The sequence below is a fragment of the Notamacropus eugenii genome, chromosome 2 (genome assembly GCF_028372415.1).
Source record: "Notamacropus eugenii isolate mMacEug1 chromosome 2, mMacEug1.pri_v2, whole genome shotgun sequence".
Taxonomy (NCBI): domain Eukaryota; kingdom Metazoa; phylum Chordata; class Mammalia; order Diprotodontia; family Macropodidae; genus Notamacropus; species Notamacropus eugenii.
Window position 1 is genome coordinate 347,566,296 of NC_092873.1, and position 27,368 is coordinate 347,593,663.

Here is a 27,368-nt window from a genome sequence, read left to right on the forward strand (position 1 = left end):
CTTATTTCCCAGTTGTATGCAAAAACAATTTTCAACATTCATTTCTAATACTTTGAATTCCAACTTCTCTCCATTCCTCCCTCCCCACCCATCCCCACTGAGAAGGCAAGCAATTCAATATAGGCTATATATGTGTAGTTTTGCAAAAGACTTCTATAATAGTCATGTTGTATAAGACTAACTATATTTCCCTCCATCCTATCTTGCCCCCCATTTATTCTATTCTCTCTTTTGACCTTGTCCCTCCCCAAAAGTTTACTTCTAGTTACTCCCTTCTCTCATTTGCCCTCCTTTCTGTCATCCCCCTCACCCTACTTGTCCCGTTGTCCCCTACTTTCTTGTAGTGTAAGATAGATTTTCATACTAAATTGATTGAGCATGTTATTGCCTCCTTAAGCCAAATGTAAAGAGAGTAAGCTTTACTTTTTCCCTCTCACCTTCTCCCTTTTCTTCTCCACTGAAAAAGCTTTTTCTTGCCTCCTTTATGAGTAATAATTTGCCCCATTCCATTTCTACCTTTCTCCTCCCAATATATTCCTCTCTCCTTAATTTTATCATTTTTAGATATCATCCCTTCTTGTTCAACTCAACCTGTGCTCTGTGTGTGTGTGTGTGTGTGTGTGTGTGTGTGTGTGTGTAATCCCTCCAACTACCCAAATACTGAGAAAAGTCTCAAGAGTTATAAATATTATCTTTCCATGTAAGAATGTAAACAACTTTAGAAAGTCCTTTATGATTTCTCTTTTCTGTTTACCTTTTCATGTTTCTCTTGATTCTTGCGTTTGAAAGCCAAATTTTCTATTCAGTTCTGGTCTTTTCATGAAGAACGCTTGAAAGTTTTCTATATCATTGAATGACCATTTTTTCTCTTGAAGTATTATACTCAGTTTTGCGGGGTAGGTGATTCTTGGTTTTAATCCCAGTTCCTTTGACTTCTGGAATATCCTATTCCAAGCCTTTGCTCCCTTAATGTAGAAGCTGCCAGATCCTGTGTTATCCTGATTGTATTTCCACAATACTTGAATTGTTTCTTTCTAGCTGCTTGCAATATTTTCTCCTTGACCTGGGAACTCTGAAATTTGGCCACAATATTCCTAGGAGTTTTTCTTTTCAGGTCTCTTTCAGGAGGTGATTGGTGGATTCTTTCAATATTTCTTTTGCCCTCTGGTCCTAGAATATTAGGGCAGTTTTCCTTGATAATTTCATGAAAGATAATGTCTAGGCCCTTTTTTTGATCATGACTTTCAGATAGTCCCATAATTTTTAAATTGTCTCTCCTGGATCTGTTTTCCAGGTTGTTGGGATTGGAAGCTCAATTCTGTGTGGACGGTCTCGGGCGGGTAAAAGTGGGACTTCTAAATCTTAGAGTCTTACGAGGCCCTCCATGAACAGCGGGGTTCGAGAAGGTCAGACTGAGCTAGCTCGGGTATTTCCGCCTCTCCCCGGGAGATACGTGATGGGTGAAGTCTCCCTGCCCTCGAGGTCATCCCGGATTGGAGCACACCTAGTTACCTAACAGCACGGTATTGAGATGCAAACTGTGTGGCTGAAGGTTAAGTAGGATTGAGGAAGCCTGAAAGCTCTCTTAGCACGTGAGGAGCCAAGAGGACAGTAGGCTCCGCTTCTTTTCTTTCCTCTCTCCCCTCCCCCTCTCTCCCCGCTTGTATTTCTACTTCCAACCCCTTAAGATCTTAGCCTCCTTAGGAAATCTCCCCCTCTTCCTCCTAAGGAAGACCCCCCTGCACTTGTAACTAGACCCTGAATTAAAGCTCAACCCTTGTTCGACTCTGGAACGTCCTTTCTCTCATATGTGCATCTGGTTTTGGCCAGCCGAAGACCTCGGGAGGTGAGGTAAGAAAGACTCGGGTAGCCCAATACAGGCCTCTAGGCCTGGCACCAGGTCAGTTGTTTTTCCAATGAGATATTTTGCATTATCTTCTCTCTTTTCTTTCTTTTGGTTTTGTTTTGTAATTTCTTGGTTTATCATAAAGTCATTCGCTTCCCTCAGCTCTACTCTCATTTTTAAAGAACTATTTTCTTCAGTGAGCTTTTGAACCTCCTTTTCCATTTGGCTAATTCTGCTTTTTAAAGTCTTTTTCTCCTCATTGATTTTTTGGACCTCTTTTTTCAATTGAGTTAGCCTATTTTTAAAGGTGTTATTTTCTTCAACTTTTTTTGGGTCTCCTTTAGCAAGCTGTTGACTCACTTTTCATAATTTTCTTGCATTGTTCTCATTTCTCTTCCCAATTTTTCCTCCACCTCTCTTACTTGATTTTCAAAATCCTTTTTGAGTTCTTTCATAGCCTGAGATCATTGCATATTTATTTTGGAGGCCTCTGATGGTAACATTGTTCTTCCTCGTATGAAAGGATGGAAAAAAATACCTCTTCACCAAGAAAGTAACCTTCTTTAGTCTTATTTTTTCCCCTTTCTTGGGTATTTTCCCAGCCAGTTACTTGACTTTTGTGTCTTTTGTTGAGAGGAGGATATACTCTGGTGACCTGTAAGTTCTCAGTTCCTCCAAGGTGGCTCAATCAAGGGAGAGGAGTTTAGTCCTTTCCTGGCCTGCACTCTGGTCTGGGAGCTACCAAAGCTTTTCTGCCTAGCATCTGCAAGGAGAATTCCCTTTCCAGAGCCTCCACCAGCTCCACTACGCCAGTCAGCCCTCTTCCTCACCCCCACACTGCCACTCAGGGCTGAGACCCACATCAGCAGTTCAGTTCCCCTGGGCTTTAGGCTGAGGGCTCCAAAAATGGACGTTGCTTCTACTGCTGCTACTGCTTCCCTGGGCCAGGGCTAGGGAAGGACCCTGCTCCCTTCTTACCCAGGAGAAAAAGCTTTTTCATTGAGCTTTTAAGTGTCTTTGGTGTTTGTGGGTAGAGGGATCTGAGAACCTCTGCTGCTGCTGAGGATTCCCCCCCAGAGGCCTGTTCCGGTCCTGTCCCTGCTGCGCAGTGCAGTCAAGGCTGGGCTGGCCTTGGTAGGCTGGGCTCAGCGGGCTGTGCTCTTCTTCTCTCTCTGTGCAATAGACCTTTCCTGTTGACGTTCCAGGCTCCTTTGGGTGGCTTCTACTGCTCTAGAATTTATTTAGAGTCATTTTTTACAGGTGTTTTATGGGCTCTGTGGGAAGAGCTAGAGTATGTGCGTGTTTCTGCTCTGCCCTCTTGGCTCTGCTGCCTCTGGAGGTATTTGGTTTTGTTTTGAAACTATTTATATTCTTTAAAATGCTGTAAGCTCCTTGAGGGCTAGGACTGTTGTGTGGTTGTGTGTGTGTGTAACGAGCACCTGGCACATAGTAGGCACTTAAATGCTTATTTGATTTGACCAATTTGAGAGAAATAGCTCAGTTAGTTCTCTGTATTTTGGATAGAATAGGAATTGGAACTGAACCTGTTTGAGATTTCATTAGCATGGGAACTCCCAGAAGAGGGACTCCTATCAGTGCAAGTCTGCATTTTCTCTGTAGCATGCAGTTTTAGATAACTGCCTAGAGGATTGAGAGGTTGAATAATTTGTTCAGTCACACATCTAGTAGTAAACTTAGAGCTTTCTGCTTCCAAAGCAAGCTCTTCATCCACTCTGCCACATTGTAGATTTTTATTGTTGATATATTTTCCTGTTCTAAAGTTTCCCTTCTATTCTTCCTTCATTGATTTTTATCTCTGTAAAAGTGTCTTAATTTTATGTGATCAAAACAATCTGGTTTATCTTTTATGATGTTTTATCCTCTTTTTAAGGATAGTTAAGAATCTTCCTTCTAGTTATACTTTTTTTTTTTTTGAAAACTGCCTGTTCTTATTTTCTTTCAGTTTTTTAAATGATGACCTTTTATTTTTAGGTCACTTACTGTGGAGGTGTAAACCTAATTTCTGACAAATTACAGTTTTCCCAGAATTTATTGTTATAAAGAGAGTCCTTTCCATAGCAATTTATATTTTTTAGTTTTTTTCAAATATTGGCCTACAGTTTGGTGTTTTATTTCTTTCTTGAGGAGTAAAATTATATGACAGACTCTCTTTGGAGAAGAGTTTTAGAGCTAATTGGATAACAACAACCTGTAAAGAAAAACACTCTAAAGACAGATCTGTTCAATGCAGTCATCAGCCACGAATTCAGAGGACTAATGATAAATCTTATTACTAATCCTTTGTTAAGGAAGATGATGGATTCAAGTTGTGGAAAGAGACTCATTTTCAAACATGACCAAAATGGGAATTTGTTTTGCTTGACTATGCATATTTATTAGAAGGATTTGGTCTTTCCTTTTTCTCTCTCAATTTGTAGGGAGAAGTGGGCAGAGAAAGGGATGAGGTTGCCAAAATGAGAGAGAGAAAAAGAGAGATGGAGAGAGAGAAAAGAGAGAGAGTCATTGAAACATTGTAAAGGATGTGTAAGAGATGAATGAAGGGAGGCCAACATGCGGTATAGATGAACAGGAAGTACAGGCAAGCAGAAAATACAGATGAGCAGGACAGCTTTACAAGCATTTTGTGGTATTTCTTCTGTAGTTAAAAAAAAAAACAGGCTGCATATAGTAGAGATTCATGGTTTCATGTAAATCTCTTTTTCTTTTCTATTTCATATGTAAAATAGACATTTTTATTTGATGTTTTAAGTTCAGAATAAAACATTTTTTTATTATTTTATTTATTTTTTTAATGTTCTACAATCACTACCATAAAACTTAGATTTTTACCCCCCCACACCTACCCACCTCACCCCCCTCCCTCCCCAAGACGGCATACAATTCTGTAGAGGATCTACATATACTTTCCTGTTGAATATGTTTTCACTATAGTCATGCTATGTAGACGAACTAAAATAAATGGAAGAAATCATATAACAAATCAAAACATAATACACACACACACTCAAACATGATCTGCTACATTCTGCGAATGAATTCCATAGTTCTTTCTCTGAGTGTGGAAGGCATTTTGCCTTAGAAAACCATTGGGAATTTTTTTTTTTAAGTTCTTGCATTATTACCAAGTTCCAAGTCTACCAGAAAAACTCTCACACATTGTGGTTATTGCTGTGCGCAAAGTTCTCCTGGTTCTGCTCCTTTCATTCAGCATCAGATCATATAAGTCCTTCCAGGCCTCCTTGAAGTCTTCCTGTTCATCATTTCTTATAGCACAATAGTATTCCATTACATTCATATACCACAACTTGTTCAACTATTCCCCAGTTGATGGGCATCCCCTTGATTTCCAGTTTTTGGCAACTACAAAGAGTGCTGCTATAAATATTTTTGTACATGTGGGACCCTTTGCCATTTTTATGCTCTCTTGGGGGGGGATACAGTCCTTGTAGCGATATTGCTGAGTCAAAGGGCATGCAGATTTTTGTAGCCCTTTGGGTATAGTTCCAAATTGCCCTTCAGAATGGTTGGATCAGCCCACAGCTCCACCAACAATGAATTAGTGTTCCAACTCTCCCACATCCTCTCCAACATTTATCATTTTCCTGTTCTGTCATGTTTGCCAATCTTATAGGTATGATGTGGTACCTCAGAGTTGTTTTGATTTGCATCTCTCTAATCAATAGTGATTTAGAGCATTTTTTCATATGATTATGGATATCTTTAATTTCTTCCTCAGAAAATTGCCTGTTCATATCCTTTGACCATTTATCAATTGGGGAATGACTTGTATAGTTAGAATAAAACATTTTAAATGTTTTCTACCGGATCACATCTTTTTTTCTTGTAGGAGGACAGGGGTTGGAAATAATAGCAAATTTGCTGGGGAGGTTCCTCCCCTAGGAATAAATTGATGGAAGAAGGTTTCGCATAAAGGTTTCCTTCAAATAGAATAATATTGGAGACAGTGTCAAGTTCCTTAGAACAGAGAAATTTAATGTCAGAGTGAAAAGCAAGAAGGTCTGAGGAGATCCTGTGAAGGCAAGCACAGAGATTTTTTTAAAAAGCACCAATATTAATAATGATTAGTAAGAAAAATTCATGCATCATTTTTTAAATTTAATATTTAAAAGCACAGGAAAAGTTTGACTTTTAGTAAAGATTTTTTTGAGAAGCATTATAAAAACATGGAAATTCCTGGAGGGGAGGGTGTATGGTATAATGGGGAGAGAGGACTGCTACTTAGATTATATGACTTTGGGAAAAGTCACTTAATCTCTTTGGGGCATTAGTTTCCACATCTACTTATAATAAATGCTTGTTAAATTGAATCTGCAAAAGGAGGGAGTGTACTAGAGAATGTTTAAGGTCTTTTCCAGTTCAACTCTGGTCCTGTAACCAGGACACATGAGTTCTAGTCCTGGTTTTGTCACTAATTTGCTATATGATATTAGACAAACCGTTTGACCTCCTTGGCGTTCTCATCTGTAAAATGTACACATTGGATTTAGACACATAGGAGCCTTTCCAATTCTAAAAATCAGATTTCACAAATCTGGGTTATCATTTGAGCAGAGAGCTACTATCTTGAAGCCCGGTGAAAGTGTATTGTGCTAGTTTTCTCTGATATTAGTGACACACTACTTAAACCTGATGGCAGCATATATATTTTAAAGAAACTAATAGCCCAAACCCTTGCTGAAATTCAACAGATCTGTGAAAGTTGTTAGATTCAGTGCAGTGAAGGAACAAAATAATGAATGAGTCTAGAGAAGCAAGAAAAGCTTTGCTTGGAGTAAAATAGATTGTAATAATGATTGTGTTCATCCTTCGTTGCTGAAGACCATGGCATCAGAGAAATGACATGACTTGCACTTGACTTTGTTTTGAGTGAGGGAAAGCTGTGCAGGTCACCAGCCTCACTTCTCCTCCAGAGCCATCTGAATTCAGGGACCAGATATTCATCAGGATGACTGGAAGTGACCCAGGATGCACTGGGAGACTTTGGGCCTTTTAGGCCAAGGACTTTGCAACTACTCACTTAGCATGAGGCAAGGCCCATTCTTTGAATAGGTCTGTTTAAGAAGGAGCCAGGGCATGGCCCCTTTAATGATGCTAAGAAAAGAAAGACATCAGGTTGGGTGGGAAACAGCAACAGTTACTATTGATAATCACTCTAAAACTAGAAGGGTCCAGAGAAGCCCTTAGGCAGGGGCCCATTGGAGTCCCAGTTTCAGAGTGCTGTAGGTTTAAGGTTTGGGGAGAGGGCAGGACAGAGGAAAGGGAAAGGAAGGAAAGGAAAGGAGCCAGTAAAACCCAAGTCAACTGGGTATTATTTGACCATCCTAATTTACCTTCCTTTGGAGAGGAGAAGGAAGGGGAGGGGGAGGGAGACAGGAGTGGAGGAGGTGAGTTACCCAGCTAGCATTCAGCCAGTTGCATCTACTCACAGGATTGTGTTCATCCTTCATTGCCGAAGAAGACCATGCCATCAGAGAAATGATGACATGACTTACACTTGACTTTGTTTTGAGTGACGGAGGGCTGTGCAGGTCACCAGCCTCACTTCTCCAGAGCCTGATTGTAATAATCAATCAATGAACAAACTTTTATTTTTAGTGCCTAATATGGACTGAGTACTGTGCTGAGTGCTAGGGATATAAGTACAAAAATTGAAATAACCCCTACTCTTTAGGAGCTTTCATTCTAATGTGGGAGAAAACAGGGACATATATAAACACACAGTATTAATAAAAAGTGAATAAATGCAAATACATACAAAAGAATTAAATGGAAGGTAGTTTGGGAGGAAAGGCACCAATGGTTGGTTGGTCAGGAAAAACTTCATGCACAAAATGGTGCTTGAGCAGAATCTCAAAGGAAGAAAATATGAAGTGGAGATAGAGAGAGTGCATTCCAAGCATGTGCAAAGGCATGGAGGTGGGAGATTTAGTGTTGTGTGAGGAAGAGAGAGATCCAGTTTGGCTGGACTGAAGGGCACAAGAGAGAAAGTAATCTTCACTAAGGTTGGAGAGATAAGTTGGAGCCAGCTTTTGTCTTCCCACACCTTGAACTTTAATGCTCTTTCCATTTTCTCTTAGAAAGATGGAAAAATGTCCTTGAAAGTAACTCATATAGAATGGCTATGTCACATTTAGGAAGAATAACTTAATATATAAGCTTTTCCAACTTTTTAAAAATAAAGATCAGTAAATGCTAATGTATTGTTAAAAATTAACACTTTTATTTAAAAGTAATGCATGGTAATCAGATTAATTTTGTAAGAATCACTTTTTTGGTTCTTGTTTTGTGTCATCCTGATAGTCATTTACCATTTAGTTCTCACTAATTCTCTTTTATTAACCTTGTTTTATTCTTGATAATTGCTTAATACTGGTAGAGGATTGTAATTTTTAGATCAAAGGGGGCTAGGACATTGTTCTTAATTATTAATGGTGCTTCAAAGCTTGATATCTTAGTTTTCATTTGGGAACTTAGTTAAAATTGAATTGTTTAATTTGATGTCTCATCTCTGTTTTCTGAAAATTATCTTTGCTATTTGCCTTTGTAGTGTGCAGTTCTAAATGACTATCATATATAAATGCCATTGTCATGAATTAGCAGACACTTTTATTTTGATATATAGGATGTGAATATCTCGGTAATAATTTATTAACTAAGTGACTGAATCACCAACCTAGTTTGTTTTTAATAAAAAATAGAATTAGTTAACTAGGAGCTCAGTAGATGTACAAAAACCTTCTTTTCCTTCAAAGCTCAACTTAGATACTATCTCCTGATTGTAGCCTTTCATGACCCTGTGTCCCACCACTAGCTGAGAATGTTCTCTCACTCCTCAAATTTTTCTGTCATATTGTTAGAATTCCTTCCTCATATACATCCTACCCTGCCTTGTACTTTTATTTCTGTACATCATCTTCTCCCTCCTCTCTCCCTTTCAACCTCAGTAAAATATAAGCTACTTGAGGGCAGAGGCTGTGTCATGTTTTATCTTGTATGCCTAGCATAATGCTTTTTGCATAAGTAGTAGGTGTTTAATGCCTGCTGGATGAACAAGTGTATTTTTTAAATTTTGTAATTTTGAATTTTGTAATTTTAAAAAAGCAGCGGTATATTGCATGAAAGATCTTACATTAACAGTAAACATTTATTAAGTGCCTGTTATGTGAAGAGTACTGTTAGGCACTGGGGAGGGTCTGTTGCAGGCCTTGTGCTAGAGTAAGGTTCTTAACCTTTTTTATGTCATGACTCCTTTGTCAGTCTCTCAAGACTGTGGAGCTCTTCTCAGAGTAAGATTTTTAAATGTATAAAATACATAGAATTACAAAGAAAACCAATTGTGTTGAAATTTGGTTATAAAATACATCAGACGCCAGGTTAAAAACTTCTGTTCTAAAAGAACTTACAATGTAGTAGGAAAAATGAAACATATACCTAGCCTATACAAATTAGAATATGCAAGTACCAAAGACAGGTCAAAGTGTCGGGACAAATCCATTGGAGGGGAAGAAGGAAAGAAAGGCCTCCTGGTGAAAGTTGTGTCTTTGCCGGAACCAGAAACACAAGGAAAGAAAGGTTCCAACAAGCAGAGTCATAGGAGAATCTGTCCCAGGAATGGACATAGGAAAGGTTCGGAGATGGGAGAGGGCAGGATGGGATCGGGAAGCAGCAGTCAGTCTGACTAGCGTACAGAGGGTATGAGGAGAAATACTGTGAAATTAGGCTACAAATTCAGGTTGAGTGCCAACTTATGTTTTGTGTGGTAGGGAGTATAGCACTCCTGAAGGTTTTTTGAAAAAGAGAGTGATATGACTAGGCCTGTGCATTAGGAAAATTATTTTGATAGTAATTGCAGAGAATACATTGGAATGAAGAAAAACTGGAGGCAGAGAAAAGTTAATCAGGCAGCAGTGATAGTTTAGATGAACAGGATAGGTCCTGAACAAGGATGGTGACGATGGAAAGAGGAGGAAAAATGGATTGTTACAAAGGTATAATTAGTAGATGTGGCAACCATTTGTATATGAACAATGAGGGAGAAGGAAGAGCCAAGAATAACTCAAAACTTTCAAGCCGAGGTGATTGGAAGAGTGGAAATGCCATCAATGAAGACTGGGCAGAGGGGCAGGTTTCAGAACTAAATTGTTGTTTCATTTGAAGCTTGTTGAATTTGAGGTCTCAGTTGACTTTCAAATGGAAATATCCAAAAGGCAGATGGATTAGACAGGTCTGTCCTTGAGGTGTAAGAAACAAAACAAAACATTGGGAATTACCAGAGGCTAGGTATGTGATAATTGAAACGTGAGAGCTGGTATGATACATTTGATGTAGTTTATGTATCCTTTAGGGAATCAGTGTAGTGATCTAGTAATCTTTTTTATTGCAAATGACATGAAAACAAGTTATAACCCAAGAGCAATTGTGGTTTAAAATATATTTACTTGTGATAATTTTTGGATTTGTGGAATCATAGTATGACAACTTAATTACAAAAGGGAATAAATACCATTCAGACAGTACCAGAATCAGCTTAGAGTTCTAGGATATGATTCGGGTGGAAAATTGTTTTAAACGTGCTTTATATGTATTATTATTATTTTTTCTTTAACCTTAAGGGTGAAAAACATGATTTTTTTTTTGTGAGGGAAGAGAATATGTCATATGATGTACCAAGCATGTAGAACATGCCCAGTAAATATTTTTAAGTGATGGAGAGAACTTTAAATCCAGTTCAGATTCCTTAATGAAAGAATTTCCTTTTAGAATAGTAGTCTTAAAGTCTATGGACTAATTTCTTGGAGCAAAAGATCTTGCCAAACATTTATTTCATCATTTCTCCTTGCCTCTGGCAGGGAGCCTGCCCTATGACAATATTCTTTGACTCATTCTATTTTGCACTATAAGAGTAAGGGCAGAGACAGTATTGTTTGGACTGAGATCTCTTTACTAGAGGTGGGTTAAGGAATAGAGGGAAATCTGTGCATTAAATTTGTGATCTCTAATATCTAGGAAAGGAATCCTCTGGTGGAACTTCATGTTATCTCCATTCCCCTTTATTATCATTGATAATTCTGAGTAGACAATTGAGATGTCCATTGTGATGTGCACATGATGTGCATATTTTTAGTTACTTGAAGCATACTCTCTTTGATGTCACTATAATAAAATGCCTCTTGTTTTCTTTTCTAGTTTCCTTATATTCATTTGACAAGACAAAGCAGTGTATTGGTACAATGACCATCGAGATTGATTTCCTACAGAAAAAAAGCATTGATTCCAATCCTTATGACACTGACAAGATGGCGGCAGAATTTATCCAACAGTTCAACAATCAAGCTTTCTCAGTGGGACAACAGGTGTTTATTTCTCTTTATCCCCATCACTTCACTGATACCCTAATTCCTGATCCTAACCTAATTATATTAGATAATTTATTGTATTTTATTGGGACTACTCGACATAGCAGGTCTAAGAAAGTAAGAATGAAAGAAAGATTAGAAGATAGGTTTATAGGGATGTTAGGTGTTTTCTCTCCTTACTTTATCAGGGATAGCCTTTCCCTCAAATGTAGAGACACTTCATCCTATTTCATATACCCTATGCCCATTTTGTTTGCTTCTTTACCTTGAGATACCTCCTCCTTGGTACCATGCCTAGGACATCTACTATGGTTTACCTAAGAGACTTCCTTTAGAATGTCATTTGCTAGTCTCCCCTTTGTGAACTTCAGCTGTTGTAATTAGCAAATTAAATTTCCTCCTCATAGGAAGAAAATATTGGTATGGTAAAATTTGGTATTTATAAAATATAGATAAAAGTGTATACATATCTACCTATATATACACATGTATGCATATGTATATATAGACATCTATGAATATACATATTTTTGTGAATGTGTGCTTGTGTTTTTGTTATGTGCATTGTATACTGTTTTTGTTTTCTTGGACCCAGTCAGCTGCATAGTCAAAATTGCCTTCTTCCTTGTGGCCTTGAGATAATGTATCTAAAATACTTTGCAAATTTTAAAGCTCTATAGAAATGACAGTTATTTTCATCATTTATTATTATCATTGTTATTTGGGAGTTGACTTCAGAAAGGAGCACATTTTGGATGCTAAGGAGTGGTGTTCCAGATCAGCATCACTCCCTGACAGACGTGTGCTAGAATTATCTGATGAGCCTTGTTACATTTACTTTTAGCATTGCTAGTTAAGTAGAGACTGTTAAGTGCTATCAAAGGACATATTTTGATGGACATCAGCTGGTGAATGCAAAGCATTCCTTCTTAATAAAGTAGAGATAGTTAAATTCACTCAATAAAAAAATGGTTGCAAGTTGTTTTTTTTTTCTTAAAAAATAGTTTTGCATTTTTATTTACATATTTTTATTATTATTTTTTTTATTTTAAGTTCCAAATTTTCTCTTTCCCCCACCTCTTCCCCCAAGCACAGAGAGGGCAAGCAATATGATATCAGTTATGCATGAAATCATGCAAAGCATATTTCCACTTTAATCATATTTCAAAAAAGCAAGAAAAACAAAGTGAGAAAATTGTACTTCTGTTTGTACTCAGAGTTCATCAGTTCTCTCTGTGGAAGTGGACAGCATTTTTTCATCATTAAGTCCTTTGGAATTATTTTGAATCATTGTATTGATCAAACTAGCCAAGTCTTTCACAGTTGATCATCATTACAGTATTTCTGTAATGGGCACAACGATCTCCTGGTTCTTCTCACTTTACGTTGTATCAGTTCATTTAAGTCCTGCCATGTTTTTCAGAAACTACCCCCTTCATCCTTTCCCACAACACGATAGTTCTCTATGACAATCATATGCCACAATTTGTTCAGCCATTCCTCAATTGATGAATATCCCCTTGATTTCCAATTTACCACCATAAAAAGAGCTGTAATAAACATTTTTGTTTAGATCCTTTCCCTTTTTCTTGGATCTCTTTGAGATATAGACCTAGTAGTAGTGTTGCTGAAATATGCACAGTTTTATAGCCCTTTGGGCATAGTTCCAAATTGTTCTCTAGAATCGTTGGACCAGTTTACTACTCCACCAACAGTTCATGAGTGTACATATTTGTTCCTCATCCCTTCCAGCATTTGTCATTTCTGATAGTTGTGGGGGTAGTACCTCAGAGTTGTTTTAATTTGCCTTTCTCTAATCAATAGTTATTTAGAACATTTTTTTCATGACTATAGGTAGTTTTGATTTTTTTATTTTCTTTTTTAAAATTATTTTATTTATTTTCAGTGTTCTACAATCACTTCCATATATCTTAGAGTTTTCCCCTCCCTCCTCTTCCCCCCCCCCACTCCCTACCCGAGATGGTGTGCAATCTTATATAGGTTCTACGCATACATTCCTATTAAATACATTTTCACCTTAGTCATGTTGAATAGAAGAATTAAAATGACTGGGAAAAACCATAAAACGAAACAAAACATAATACAAAAGAAAATGGTCTGCTTCATTCTGCAATCCAATTCCATGGCTCTTTCTCTGGATGTGGAAGGTATTTGGCCTCAAAAGTCCATTGAAAATTTTTAGGTCCTTCCATTGTTATGAAGGACTAAGTCTATCAGAAAAATTCCTCACACACTGTGGTTGTTGCTATGTACAAAGTTCTCCTGGTTCTGCTCCTTTCACTTAGCATCATTTCATATAAGTCTTTCCAGATCTCTCTGAAGTCTTCCTGTTCATCATTTCTTATAGCACAATAGTATTCCATTACATTCATATAGCACAACTTGTACAGCCATTCCCCAGTTGATGGGCATCCCCTTGATTTCCTTTTGGCCACCACAAAGAGAGCTGCTATAAATATTTTTGTACATGTGGGACCCTTTTCCATTTTTATGATCTCTTTGGGATAGAGTCCCAAGAGTGATATTGCTGGGTCAAAGAGTATGCAGATTTTTGTAGCCCTTTGGGCATAGTTCCAAATTGCTCTCCAGAATGGTTGGATCAGCTCACAGCTCCACCAACAATGAATTAGTGTTCCAACTCTCCCACATCTTCTCCAACATTTATCATCTTCCTGTTTTGTCATGTTAGCTAATTTTATAGGTGTGATGTGGTACCTCAGAGTTGTTTTGATTTGTATCTCTCTAATCAATAGTGATTTAGAGCATTTTTTCATAAGACTATGGATAATTTAATTTCTTCTTCTGAAAACTGCCTGTTCATATCCTTTGACCATTTATCAATTGGAGAAGTTTTGATTTCTTCTGAAAAATGCTTGTTTTTATCCTTTGACATTTTATCAATTGGGGAATGGCTCTTATTTTTATAAATTTTACTCAGTTCTGTACTCATTATGTATGTGAGAAATGAGGCTTTATCAGAGAAACTTGCTATAAAATTTTTTTTGATATTAGCTTATTTTCTATGTTAGCTTTTTGCAAAATATCGTTTCCTTGATTATCCCTTTGAGTTAGGTTCTGTTTTAAAAGTTGTTTTGATGTTCAAATATAGAATAGCTTAGAAAACAAATAGTTTAGAAAGCAAAAACCATTCTGATTAAAAGATTGATTAAAACAGTACACTTTCACTCATCTGGTCTGATTTTACAATTTTTTTTACTGCAACAACAGTATCAGAAAGCTTTTCCTTTAATTGGCTCCATTGCTCTGAATGTAAAGAAATATCTTTTCTATCAGGTTTCATTTTATCAACCATCCAGTATTCTCTAATGTCACTTAGACCTTTCCTTGGAAATGACATATTTCATTTTACCAGTCTGGAGCTGCGTCTCTGCTGCTGTCTTGTGGTTGAAGCTGCTGCTTCAGAACGTTCTCCTGCCTTTTGCTTCTTCCGGGGTCTTTCCAGAGGAGCACTTTTTCCTCTTAGCCTTTTTCTAATTTTTATTGTCAAAATTGCTCACAGATGAGTGATTTTGGCATCATTCTTCCTTTGGCCACTTATTTTGCTGTTTGCACCTTATCATAACCTTAATCATAACCTTGAACACAGGCAATTATAATTGCTGATTCATTTAAATCTGTGGCAAGGAAAATAGGATAGAAGAAATATCTTCCCCTTCACTCTCAGTCCTCTTGGAGTGTTAGGGAGTCTAGGATGAGAGCTATAAATGTGTATGAGTTTTCTGCAGTGTTGTTCAGCTACCATTCTTTTGTTTGAAATATTTTTTTCAAGTATTTATAAGTGCATAGAAAAATGAGAAAACTAGTGGCCAATTGTTGAGTTGCTTCTGGGACAAAAATTGCGTTGTGGAGGGTGGCGGTTACTGTGGAAAAAGCTATTGCTACACTCTTACTTTTCTCCCTTTCCTCTTTCCTACAAAGCTTGTGTTTAGCTTCAATGAGAAGCTTTTTGGTTTGTTAGTGAAGGATATTGAGGGCATGGATCCCAGCATCCTGAAGGGGGAACCTGCTACAGGCAAAAGACAGAAGGTATGGATCACATTGAATATTTCAACTATAAGTAAAATGATTTGAATGTAAATGTTAAAAATTAACTTTTCTAAGTTCTGTCTGACATGGTTATTCTTTCCAGTGTCAAACACAGTAGGGGGAAGAGTTGATCTTTGTAGCCAGTGCTTCTCAATTTTCAGACATACTATTTTTGGTATTGATAAATATGCTATTAAACCTGGGTATTTGTTTCAGTCTTCCCAGAACATAGATGACATTTTAAAAAATTAAGGGCAGTACTCTGGTTTATGTTACTTCAAAAGATATGACATCAAGAATAAAGGATGAAAGCTGGTTGTAAGATATATAACCCCCCCAAAATCTTATTTTTAATCTGATATGTTGTCTTAGGCAAGGCAGTACAGCAACCATATATACAATGTTAAACTATAATTATTTGTTCATCTTCCTGCAGATTGAAGTCGGTCTGGTTGTTGGAAATAGTCAAGTTGCATTTGAGAAAGCAGATAATTCTTCTCTCAATCTTATTGGTAAGAATTACAGTCGTTTGAAAGGTGATATCTTCAATCAATTTTGGCTTTATCTTAAAATGTCACTAAGTATGGATCTAAGATCTAATCTGATTATTTAAATGAATAAACAAGTGTACTCCTTTTGCAAGAAAGCCACTATGTGGGAATGACAAGTTCAGGAAATGACCCTATGTTATTTGGAAGGGCCAGGACATGGAGAAACCACAAAATATAAAAGGAAGAAGTCAGGCTTTTTCAAGCTTGAGTGTAGGGGCATGCATATTTTTCATACATACATATACATATGTACATATGTATATGTGTATGTGTGTGTGTATACACACACACATATATATGTATATACACATATATACTTGTTAATTTTTTATATTTATAAAAAGTAATATATATTATAAACACATATGTGTGTGTGCATATACACACATACGCACAGCCCTAGTTTAAAATTCATAGTTAAATGCATTGGTAATTAGAAAAACTAATTCATTAGCCAATAGCTGATGAATCTATAAAGTTAAGGTTTTAAAGAGGAATCTTAGGGAAATCTTTCAACCAGTAAATCCTGCTACAGCTAGTGACAATAGTCCAGCAATATGGAATCTGCTGTTACCTGTAACTGACTTTACTGTAATGAGACACTACCAGATTTAATAGTAATAAATCTAACCAATCATATCTTGCACCACATGTCTTGCAGGTTTTCCTTTTTTTTTTTGGCTTAAGTAGTGTTAGAAAACAGTGCAGATGGTTCTTATACCTTCTCAACATAAGTCTGAATTTCTGTCAAATTATATGAAAAGATGTTGGAAAAGACTCATAAGATGCTCAGTCTTACACCAGCTTTTTGCTGCTTTTGTTGATTGTTTTTGTATCTTGACTTATTTTGACAAGAAATATTTTATTTTATTATTTTTTAAATTATTTTATTTTGTTTTCAGTGTTCTACAATCACTTCCATATATCTTAGATTTTTTTCCCTTCCCTCCCCCTCCTTCCCTTCTACCTCCCTACTCTCCCTGAGATGGCATACAATTTTATATAGGTTCTACACACGCATTCCTATTAAATACATTTTCAGCTTGGTCAGACAAGAAATATTTTATTGAGAAACCATCATACTGTCAAAGAGTTATTCTATCCAGTCATTTATTCCATTCTTAAATAGGATTTTTATTTCCTCACGGAGCCAAAAATACTCCTACTTAATTCATGTCCAATTTTATAATCTGTGTATGTTGGAAAGTGTGATTTGCAGAAATTTGCTTTGAAACCACCATTTCAGAAGTTCCAGTTCAGTGTTTGTGCTGTTCTTGAGGCACAGTTTGATGTAGAGAATACGGCTTTAGAATCAGGCATCTTGTGTTCACATTCTACTGACTCTGGGACCCTGGGCAAATCATTTATAGCTTGAGTATCTGTTTCTTCATTTCTAAAATGAGAAAGATAACACCTCTACTACCTATTAGACAACATTTTTGTGAGAAAGGTGCTTTGTGAACCTTAAAGCGCTGTGTACACATGAGGTGTTATGTTTGTTCAAAGTGTCATGTTCACAATAATAGGTGATATAGGAAAGCTTCCACCCTCACAGAATGTATAATTTAGTTGTGGCAGAAGATATACATGAAACAGCTGAAAAAGACAACATAATTAAGTGAGAAGAAGTGTGGTAAAAATAAATTCAAAAAAGGTTTACATTCTTTTGTAAGAACAGTAGGTCACATTTTTATAGTGATATAGGCAGTGCAAGTAGTGTTACGTAGGTGAGGAAAATGTGACCCAGATTTATAAACCAGTTTGTAGAATATCACACAGGTAAACAGGAGTAGGATTTGGGACTTGAACTCAGGTCTCCAGAACTGCACTTCACTGCTTTCTGGTATGCTTTCTGTATTTTTGCATGGGACTTTATGTTTATTATTGAGTTCAGTTCATTTCAGTATACATTGATTCAAAGCTTACTACAGCCATGGCATGGTATGAGGTGCTGGGGATACAAGGAAAAATGAAAAGTCCCCACTTTCAAAGAACCTAAATTCTGATGGAGTTATTGGGAATACACTGATTGAATGAGGATGGTGGCGTGATGAGTTTTTAAAAACTTCCTGGCACATGTACATTGTTCTGGGGAAAGTGCAGTAATTTTCTACTCCTTCCCATTATGTTTACTAATAAATCAGGTGCAGAAATAGCTCTTTTGTGATATTAATTAATATTTGAAAATATTAAATGCTATAATGCTTTCAAATGTTATGACATCAAATATTTGAACATAGCTCCTACCTAAGCAGACTAGACTCAGGGGCCCAGGATAACTGTGTTGAAGGATTGTCCTAGGGAACCCTAGACTGTTTCTCTTTAGCCCTGGAGGGCAGAACCAGAAGCAAAAAGTGGAAGTTCTGAAGAGGACAATTTAAGTTTAATGTCAAGAGACATAATTGAAGTTGCATTTTTCTGCAAAGCTAGAGAGTAGTGGGTTGAATAAGATCTATATTTGTTCACTCAAATGCTTCATGTCAACTCTAGGGAGGCATTTTGCCAGTTTCCTTTCAGATGCAAAACTGATTCTACCTTTCTTAACAGAAGGCAGCATATATCAAAAAAGATGGGATCATCATTGGCCCTCTAACTATAGACCAATTAATGTATTTTTGCATTTCAAATTAAACTCTCGCGCTTTTATTTTTTTAAGTCTGTACACATTTACAGGAAATAATATGTTGGCTGAAGAGCAAGAACTGTATGCCAAAAAGTTTCAGGGGTATGAAGCACAATTCATTATCAGTATTGAATAAAACTCCCCAAAAGTGTGGTTAACCACTCTACTGCCATTAGTCATTTTCACAGAGCCTTTAATGTATTTGTGTGCTGATCCATATTTATGTACTGCAAATAAATAAAATAGACCTAAGTATAGTGGTGACACTAGAGTATTTGATGTCTACAAGGAAAACTCTAGCACCATGGTAATTTCAAGAACAATTGATATAAAATGTAACATTTTTTTGGGGACGCAGTTTAAACCTATTGTGGTTCCTTACAATGTATAATTATATCTCCTAAACTGAATTGAATACAAGTTCCAAATTGAACTCCCTGCAAAACATCTTATTAATTATTTGATATACATAAATGATAGCAAGCTATATTACTTCACCAAAAAAACCTCACCAAACCCCAAAACATGAAAACTCCTACATCTCTTAGAATCTTTTCCCAATGATATTAAAATGTTATTTGGATTTGATATGTATAAAATTCTTGATAGATGTCAAGAAAAGATGAATTGACAGCTTCTAGCTTGAATCTGAAAATCAAATTGAACAAATGGATGAAGACAGTGCTTAAAACTATCTCATTCTACAAGCAAGGCGTATTAAGTTGATCAAGGAGAAAACTGGGGATGCCTTTATTAGTGACTTTCTGAAATTCTAAACTGAAAACTAAGTGGGAACAGCATGTTTAAAGGAATTTGAACCTCCCTTCATTCTCTTCCTTTTTTCTCTCATTTTTTTCATCTACTAGCTTTGACTAATTCCTGGATCCCCACTTTTCCCTGCTAATGATCCTGCATCCTTGTTTATCCTCTTTACCACTGGTTATGCCTTCACCACCATCATTACCTGCCAGACACATTGATCCTGGAGTAAGAGTTGGAATACTTGGTCTCCACTGCCATTTCAAGACTCTGCCTTATCATTGCAACTTCTGTTCTTTTGAAGATCACTCTATTAACATTTTCCACCTAATCAAGATCTTATTGGCTATTGTATACAATTCCTTAGCTCATCCTCTGTTCTCAGGATCACCAGCTGGTTCTCTGTCTTCCTCAACTTCCTGCGCTTTTACTAGGGACTTTAACATCCATATCAGTGCTCCCTCAAGCTCTCTAAACTTCCTCAATCTCTCAGACTCTTTAAATTCCACAAAGTGCTACTTCACTCTACTTCAGTCATGCTGAGGTAGGGATGATCCTAGGCCAGCTTTCACCATTACTCACAAGTGCTCTTCTTTCTTAATCCAGAACTCTGTTATACCTCTGTCTGACCATAACCTGCTATCACTCTCTGTGTGCTTCACCCTCCTGCAACTGTACTTTGCCTTGTACCTTCAAACCCTGTCAGGACTTTTTCAGGCAATCATGCCTGCTCTGCCTTTACTTTCCTCCCTTTTCCATTGACCCTCTAGGTAGACAGTTCTGCACTGCTGCTGTGGAATCCCTCACCTCATTCTTTCATCCCTGGATTACTCCAACCACCTCCTTCCTCTGCTCCTACATGCAGAATGGAGTTGGAGGAAGTAACATAACTGTGCTGCCTAGGAACATACATTCATGTTATCCAACTTCAACTGGACTTTGATTGCTGCAAGGCAATCCTTTTATTACTCCCTAGTTGGTTCCCTTTCTTATTCCTCACAGAAGCCATTCCAAATCCTCTCAGGTCTCTCCAACTTTCCCCTTCCCATCTCTCTTGACTGAGGACCATATCTCTTTTACTGAGACAGTTGAGACCATATGTTGTGTTTTCTCTTTTCATCTCAGGATCCCCTGACATCATCTCCTACTCTCTCTAACTTTACCTCAGTTTCTGACAAGGAGGTGTTTCATCTCAACAAGGCCAGTTCGTTCTGCCTGTACCCTTAGTCCCATCTCCTCCCATCTTCTCCAACAGATTGCAACCTCAGTTATCCCTTCCTCTGATCTTTAACCTCTCCCTTTATAATTCCTTCCCTTCTGCCTTCATCAAGTCTTCCCTATCCTTGAAAAGTTTTCACCAGATTGTGCCATCCCTTCAAGTTGTTCTGTATCTCTTCTTTCTCAGCCAACTTAGAAAAAAAGCTTACACTTGTTCTTGTGACTTTCCTTCTTCTAATCCCTCAACCCTTTGCAGTCTCATTTCCAGATTCATCATGCAGCTGAAACAGTTCTTCCAAGCTTGCCAGAAATAACCACATCTGACAGTCTTCGCTCAGATCTCATCCTTCTTGAACTTTTTTCTGTTTGACACTATTAACCACCTTCTCCTCTGGGCTTTCGTGACTCTCCCCTGGGTCTATTTGTCCTTGTGTTACCATTGTTCAGTCTTCTCTGCTTGTTCATTATTCATATCACACTCCCTAACTCTGTGTTCCCTGAGGCTCTCTGTCCTGGGACTTTTCTCTCGGTGACATCCTCAGCTGCCGTGAGCCTATTTATCACCTTTGTGCAGATGACAAACAACAGCACACATAGATCTATTTAGTCCTAATCTTTCAGGCAGTAAATCCGCAGGTATTTATTAAGCACCTACTCTGTGCCAAGCTCTTTGCTAAGCATTGAGGATACAAGGAAAGACAAAAGACAGCCCAGCCCCGACCTTTGGGGAACTCACAGTCAAACCAATGGATACCAACAAGCTACATGTAGAGCAAGTGGGAAATAATCAACAGAGGAAAAGAATTAGAATTAAGAGAGATTGGCAGAAGCTTCCTGTAGAAAGTAGATTTTAGCTGGAACTTGAAGCCAGCAAAGCCAAGAGGTGAATAGTAGCTTTTTCCTCAGCTTTATCACTTATCACTCATTTCCTATTAGATGTTCCAAAGTGGATGTCCCAGACACATCTCAACTTAAACGTTTCCAAGACAAGACTCACTATCGTTATTCCAGTCTCCCATGTTTGTAAGCTTGGTGTTATCCTTGACTCCTCACCAACTATCACTCCACACACTGGATAATCAGTTGCCAAGTGCAACAATTTTTACCTCCACAACATCTTTCAAATCTTTCCCCTTCTCTTTTTTTACACAATCACCACCTTAGTTCAGACCCTTCATATCTGTTGCTGGATTATTACAGTGGACTCCTCATTGATTTCCCTACCTCAATTTTCTACATATTTCAGTTTACCCTTTACACTTTAGCTAAAGTGATTTTTCTTAAGAGCAGATTTGACCTAAAATACATTTCTTCCTCAGAGAATTTTTCTCTTCCTTCAGTACACAGTTCAAGCACCACCTTCTACATGAAGCCTTTCCTGGTGCCCACCAAATTTAGTGCCTCTCTCCCAAATTACCTTGTATTTAACTTCTTTGTATTTATCCCTGTTTATGCTTTGCACACATAAACATACCATTTGTCTCTGTTTGCATTAACACTCTTTAAGAAGAGCGATTGTTTTATTCTTTGTATCCTCAGTGCTAGTACAGAACCTGCTACTTGATGTAGGTGTTCAATATATACTGGTTGGTTGATTTTTTTGTTGTTGTTGATTGTAATATTGATTGTAATTGTAATATTGATTGATATGTAATACCAGATTTAATTGTTACGTATGTGGAACTACAAAATAGAACATTGCTATTTTGGAAAACATCTTAACAAAAACTGAAAGTACTCTTAACAAAACTTTAAGGCAGCTATAGAGAAAGAGTTAACACTTCCTTCCTGGAAAGGAAGAAGAGGATTGGTAGACATTCTTAACAGGTACAAACTCTATTTTTGTTGTCGTTGTTCAGTTGTTTTGGTTGTCTTCTACCCTTTGTGACCCTATTTGGGGTTTTCTTGGCAAAGATACTGGGATGGTTTGCCGTTTCCTTCTCCAGCTCATTTGGTAGTTGAGGACACTGAGGCAGGCAGGGTTAAGTAACTTGCCCACTGTCACAAAACTAGTAAGTGTCTGAGGGCAGATTTGGACTCAGGTCTTCCTGATTCCAGGCCCAGTGGTCTCTCTACTGTACCACCTAACTGCCCTCAAAATTCTGTAAAAACACTTTAGGAACAAGAAGGCATCATTCATTGAACAGTAGTAAAGGCTAATGATAAGTACACATCATTAAATTTGTTGAATATAATGAAATATTATTTGCCTCTGGACAGAGTCTGTGAAATGGCTAAGATCCACAAGTAGAGTCAGAACCTCTCTATAGACGATATGAACTCAGTTAATAATGAGGATAAAAAAGTAGAAAATGCAAGGGTTTATGATGGCATTTCAGAACCAGGTATTTATCACCAGAAATTATAAAAGGATTTTCCTTAGGGAGAATTGATTTAGTGATCATTGTAGATTTTGCAAGGAAAATGGTAGCTATTGACCAACACATCAATGTACTTTGAAAACATATAAAGCCTATTTAGTACCTTGCATTGCAAAAACTGGTAGCTAGAATTAAACATCAGAATTTCTCTTTCATGGACTGACAGATGGCAAATTCCCATTTTACTGCTATCGACTTGAAAAATATTTTGAAGAAATCAATCAGTAAACTGCCTGGGAACCAAAGCATTATCACAGTTCCAGCTGTTGTCCAGTCACCCACACATCATATCAATCCATAAAACCTTCAGAATAAAGTTTTAAATACATTTAACTGTAACAAATACTCTTCATGTCTAGCCACGTGGAATAACAAACTTATAAAATATAGACACCTAATAGAGAATATGAAAATCACGTGGAAAGAAGATGAGGTACAATTCATTTTGCTACTAGAATTATTGCAAAGATTGTCTCAGAGGACTTCCAGAGTATGAGCTTACCTTCTAATAATTTATTCAGTTACAGAATGCAGTTATTTTATGCCCCTCAATAGTCTTGTTGTTAATAGTGTGTAACTGTGAAGAAGGTCTTCAAAGCATATATTTTATTCTGGAAGCTAATTTTGTTCAGCATTATGTTTCTTTTATTTTGATAACTTTAACAGATGTCACCAGAATGCAAAAAGTATCATTGTTTTTTGTTTTTCCCTACAAATAAAGCATATGACTCATCATCATGGGTGAAGCAGAGAGATTTCAAAAGTGTTTAATAACTGAAGCAGATTAATGAAAATTGCATCAGTACTACTTTATCTTTGTTTGTACAGAGATGTGTCATGGGCCTATGTAGAAAGAATAGCTTGCTTGTTACATAACCTGTCGTAGAAGTCATCATTGCTGTGTATTTATGTAACATTCACTAGCCCCATTTTTTAAAGTAGCAATAAGTATTATTTCTATAAGCCCAAACTAGCAAATCAAAAAGGCGAATGCCGTTTGATTCTTGGTGTACAGTATGTTGCCCTTATTAAGGCTAGACTTAATAATTAGTGATGGAAGTATTTAGGGGAAAAATCCTTAACTGTGGTCATCTTTTAAGGTAATATATCAAGCAATATTTTGCTTCAATATTTAGAACTTCCTGAGGGGAATATGTATAGGGCTGTATGTACAGGATAATGGTCTGTGAGAAAGGAACCCATTAGAGTGAAGACTGCCATTGGCCACCTGGCATTCTTATTTTACGTGTTCTCATCCATGTATAATCTTGTTGGAAATGAGAGATTTTCATAGGTCAAGGTGCAGTGTCTTATCTTGTCATTACATCTGAGGAAAGTTAAACACCATTTCCCTGCCAGTGAATTTCTGAAGTGATGTGTTTTATTTAATTCATGTTATTTAAGCAAGTCTTCTTCCATAGTGTTTTGTGACTTTTATGAAATACAATTTTTAATTTTCTAAATGATCTATGCAAAGTGTAATTTATAGACTTTTAAATTGGAAAAAAGTTTATTGATTTATTGTGCATTATACATTTGGCCACAAGGGGCCACCCAAGTGTAAGAAAATAATCAAAGTGAATCATAAAGGAAATTTTGCTCAGTAACATTTTAATCAGGAAATTATTTTATTTAATTTTTTTCATTTGATGCTTTTCTTCCCTGGTTTTATAAGAATAATAATGTTGTATTCCAATTTTATCCTCGGATGTCCTGTGACAATTCCATTTTATTTATCTTGTATTTTTTCTAATATGGCAATGTAAGCTGGTTTTAGGTCAGATTCTAACCTAGGTAAATTAAATTTTATCTTCTTTATGTAAAATAGTTTTGAAATGAAGTTAGGTTTTAAATCTGTAAATATTTTATATGAATTGCTACCTACAAAAATCCATAGTTTCCACCCTAATTAAGACCTTAATCATCTCTCATCTGGACTTTTAAAATACCCTCCTACTTGGTCTCCTGCTTACTCCAATCTCTTTCCACTCCAGCTGCCCAGTTGATATTCCTAAAACAGATATAACCATGTCATTTCTGTACTCAAAAATCTTCAGTGATTTCTGCTTGCCTCTGAGAAAATATGCAGACTTCTGAGCCTAACATTTAAAACCTTCTTCTGAAAAGGTGGTTGCCATCCAATTTTCTAGCCCTATTTCATATTCCTCTCCTTTATGTTCTTCTCTATTCTAGTCAAACTAGCCTACAACATGTTCCCCATCTCTGCTCTTCTATCTCATGCCTCAGTCATTTTCCAAAAATAATATCTGAAATGTACTTCTTCCTGACTTCTATCTTGTAGATCTCCTAGATATCTCCAAAGTAGAACTCTGATGTTACTTCTTTCCCAAGACCTTTCCTGCTCACTTTAGTTGTTAGTGCCTTCTCCATTTTGAAATTCCTTTTATTTGTTCGTACATGCTTTATACTTATTTATATGCATAAATCTCCCTGGTAGTATCCTTGAAGATGGGGACTTTTTATTTTTTGTATCCCAGTCACCTAACATAGCAACATATACAAACCTTTATTACAAAGTTGTATTGAATTGGATTCTTCGGACTAATTTCCCATGTGTAAATGTAACAAACTAAAGAATACATTTCCACACATTCTCATGTATTCTTTGTATACCAAATTATTTGCATTTAGGTAAATGTGTTTTACTTTTATTATATAGCTCCTTTTGGAAGCTTTGAGAAGGTCCTTAATGTAGCTAGGGCTTAAGGAGTCCAAGGTTAATTTTTTAATCTCTAAAATGTAAATTTTCCATTGCTTTGTTATGTGAATATAAGTTAGCCCCACAACCCAGCTGGCTATTTTGCAAATGTTCTTTTAACCACAAAGGCAACAAGGAAGAACTTAAGAGGTAGTTTAGCAGAACCCATTTCTCACTTCTGGGGAAAACAACTGAATATCCTAATGACATTGACCATCTTCCAGATGGACCAACAGTGTTGTCTTTGTATTTGAACAGCTTCTTTATTGAGATTTAATTTATTTATTCAGTTTATGTATTGAGGATGTATTGCCTGCCTATTTATATTTGTTAATAGTATCAAAATTTCTTTGAATCCTTTCTTCTTGCTGTTGAATATCTCATTATGGTTTATTTGTACAGGTAAAGCTAAAACCAAGGAAAATCGACAATCTATCATCAATCCTGACTGGAACTTTGAAAAGATGGGAATAGGAGGCCTGGACAGGGAGTTTTCAGATATATTTCGTCGAGCTTTTGCCTCTCGAGTATTTCCTCCAGAAATTGTTGAGCAGATGGGTGAGTGTATAGAAGGAAAACTTAGTGAAAGCATGTAACCTTTAAAAAACACAAATATGATGATTATTCTTTAAAGTAATGTTTTGCAGTTATTTCTAGGAACCCAAGGAATAAATGTCTTGATTTTCACTTTTTGCTCCCCTGTTTCATCATTGGACTGGAAGTATTTAAAATTTCTGGAAAATTCTAAATGTAATATAAGTTTTTAAAAATAACTTTTTTGTGTAACATAGAAAATGATTAATAAAAATAATTTTAATGGTTTTCCTGATTTTACTTTTCCTAATAGGCAATGCCTATGTTTAGTACATATTTAGAAATTTCTTCTGATTTTTCATGGTCTAATTCTGGACTCATTTGTAATTCTACTGAATTGTAATTCTGTTTTAAATTTAGTCTTTACTAACTCTAAAGGCTTACTACTGCTTCCTAACCCAGCTAATACCTCCTCATGTCTGGTAAGTGAAATACTTAGTATACATCTGAATTAGATAGAGTTTATCCAGTAGGACAGATGGAAGAGTACATTTTGGAGCCTTTACATTGTGTAATATATAAAGAAATTCTCTATTAATGATTTGCCTCTTAAAATTCAACTCCCTTTAGGTTTAATTTTAATATGTGAAATATGTTCATTTGTGTTAATCCTATTGTGGCAATCATCTAGTTTCATGTCAGTGAGTAATAATATTAGAAGAGTTTGTAACTCCTATTGACTGTTTAAAATATAATACACATAAAACAGATGGAGTATTAATATTATTTCTAATTTTTCTTGTTATTATTTCTGTGTTTTCTTCCTTTTCTCCATTTTTCTTTTTTTTTCTTTTTTTTAACTTACTATTAGGAGATTAAAGTTTCTTCACCACAGCGGACCCAACACCTGTTTTTGAGACCCAAAGTGTTGAGGTCATTTAAGTCTTTTTGTTGGAAGCTTCCCTGGCTCGTGTTGGATTCACTGTCTGATATATTACAAACACAGCATGTATACACACACACACACACACACACACACACACACACACACACACACACACACACACACACCTGTTCATTGGGTAAAGGTCAGCTTTGGAATGGATTAAAGGAAAATGACAGAGACCCTCATCACCTGAGCTTTGTGCACGGTTTTTTTTTTTTCCCCACATAGTTTTTTTTCCTCCTATGAGAGATACAAGAGCTTTTGGGGAAGTACCAAAAACAATCATATAGTTTCTTAATTTTTTTTGAGACAAAAATAACTCTTA

The 27,368-nt window shown here is 36.6% G+C and overlaps 1 protein-coding gene across 2 annotated transcripts in view; it reads left to right on the forward strand.

Moving 5' to 3' along the window:
• NSF (N-ethylmaleimide sensitive factor, vesicle fusing ATPase) overlaps positions 1-27,368 on the forward strand; it is a 209,903-nt gene that overhangs the window by 39,114 nt on the left and 143,421 nt on the right. For both annotated transcript variants that reach the window (XM_072645938.1, XM_072645939.1), the window contains 4 exons: positions 11,075-11,241; positions 15,205-15,312; positions 15,749-15,824; positions 25,966-26,121. In XM_072645938.1, the coding sequence (XP_072502039.1) occupies positions 11,075-11,241; positions 15,205-15,312; positions 15,749-15,824; positions 25,966-26,121 (507 nt within the window). The remainder of the gene's footprint in view (positions 1-11,074; positions 11,242-15,204; positions 15,313-15,748; positions 15,825-25,965; positions 26,122-27,368) is intronic.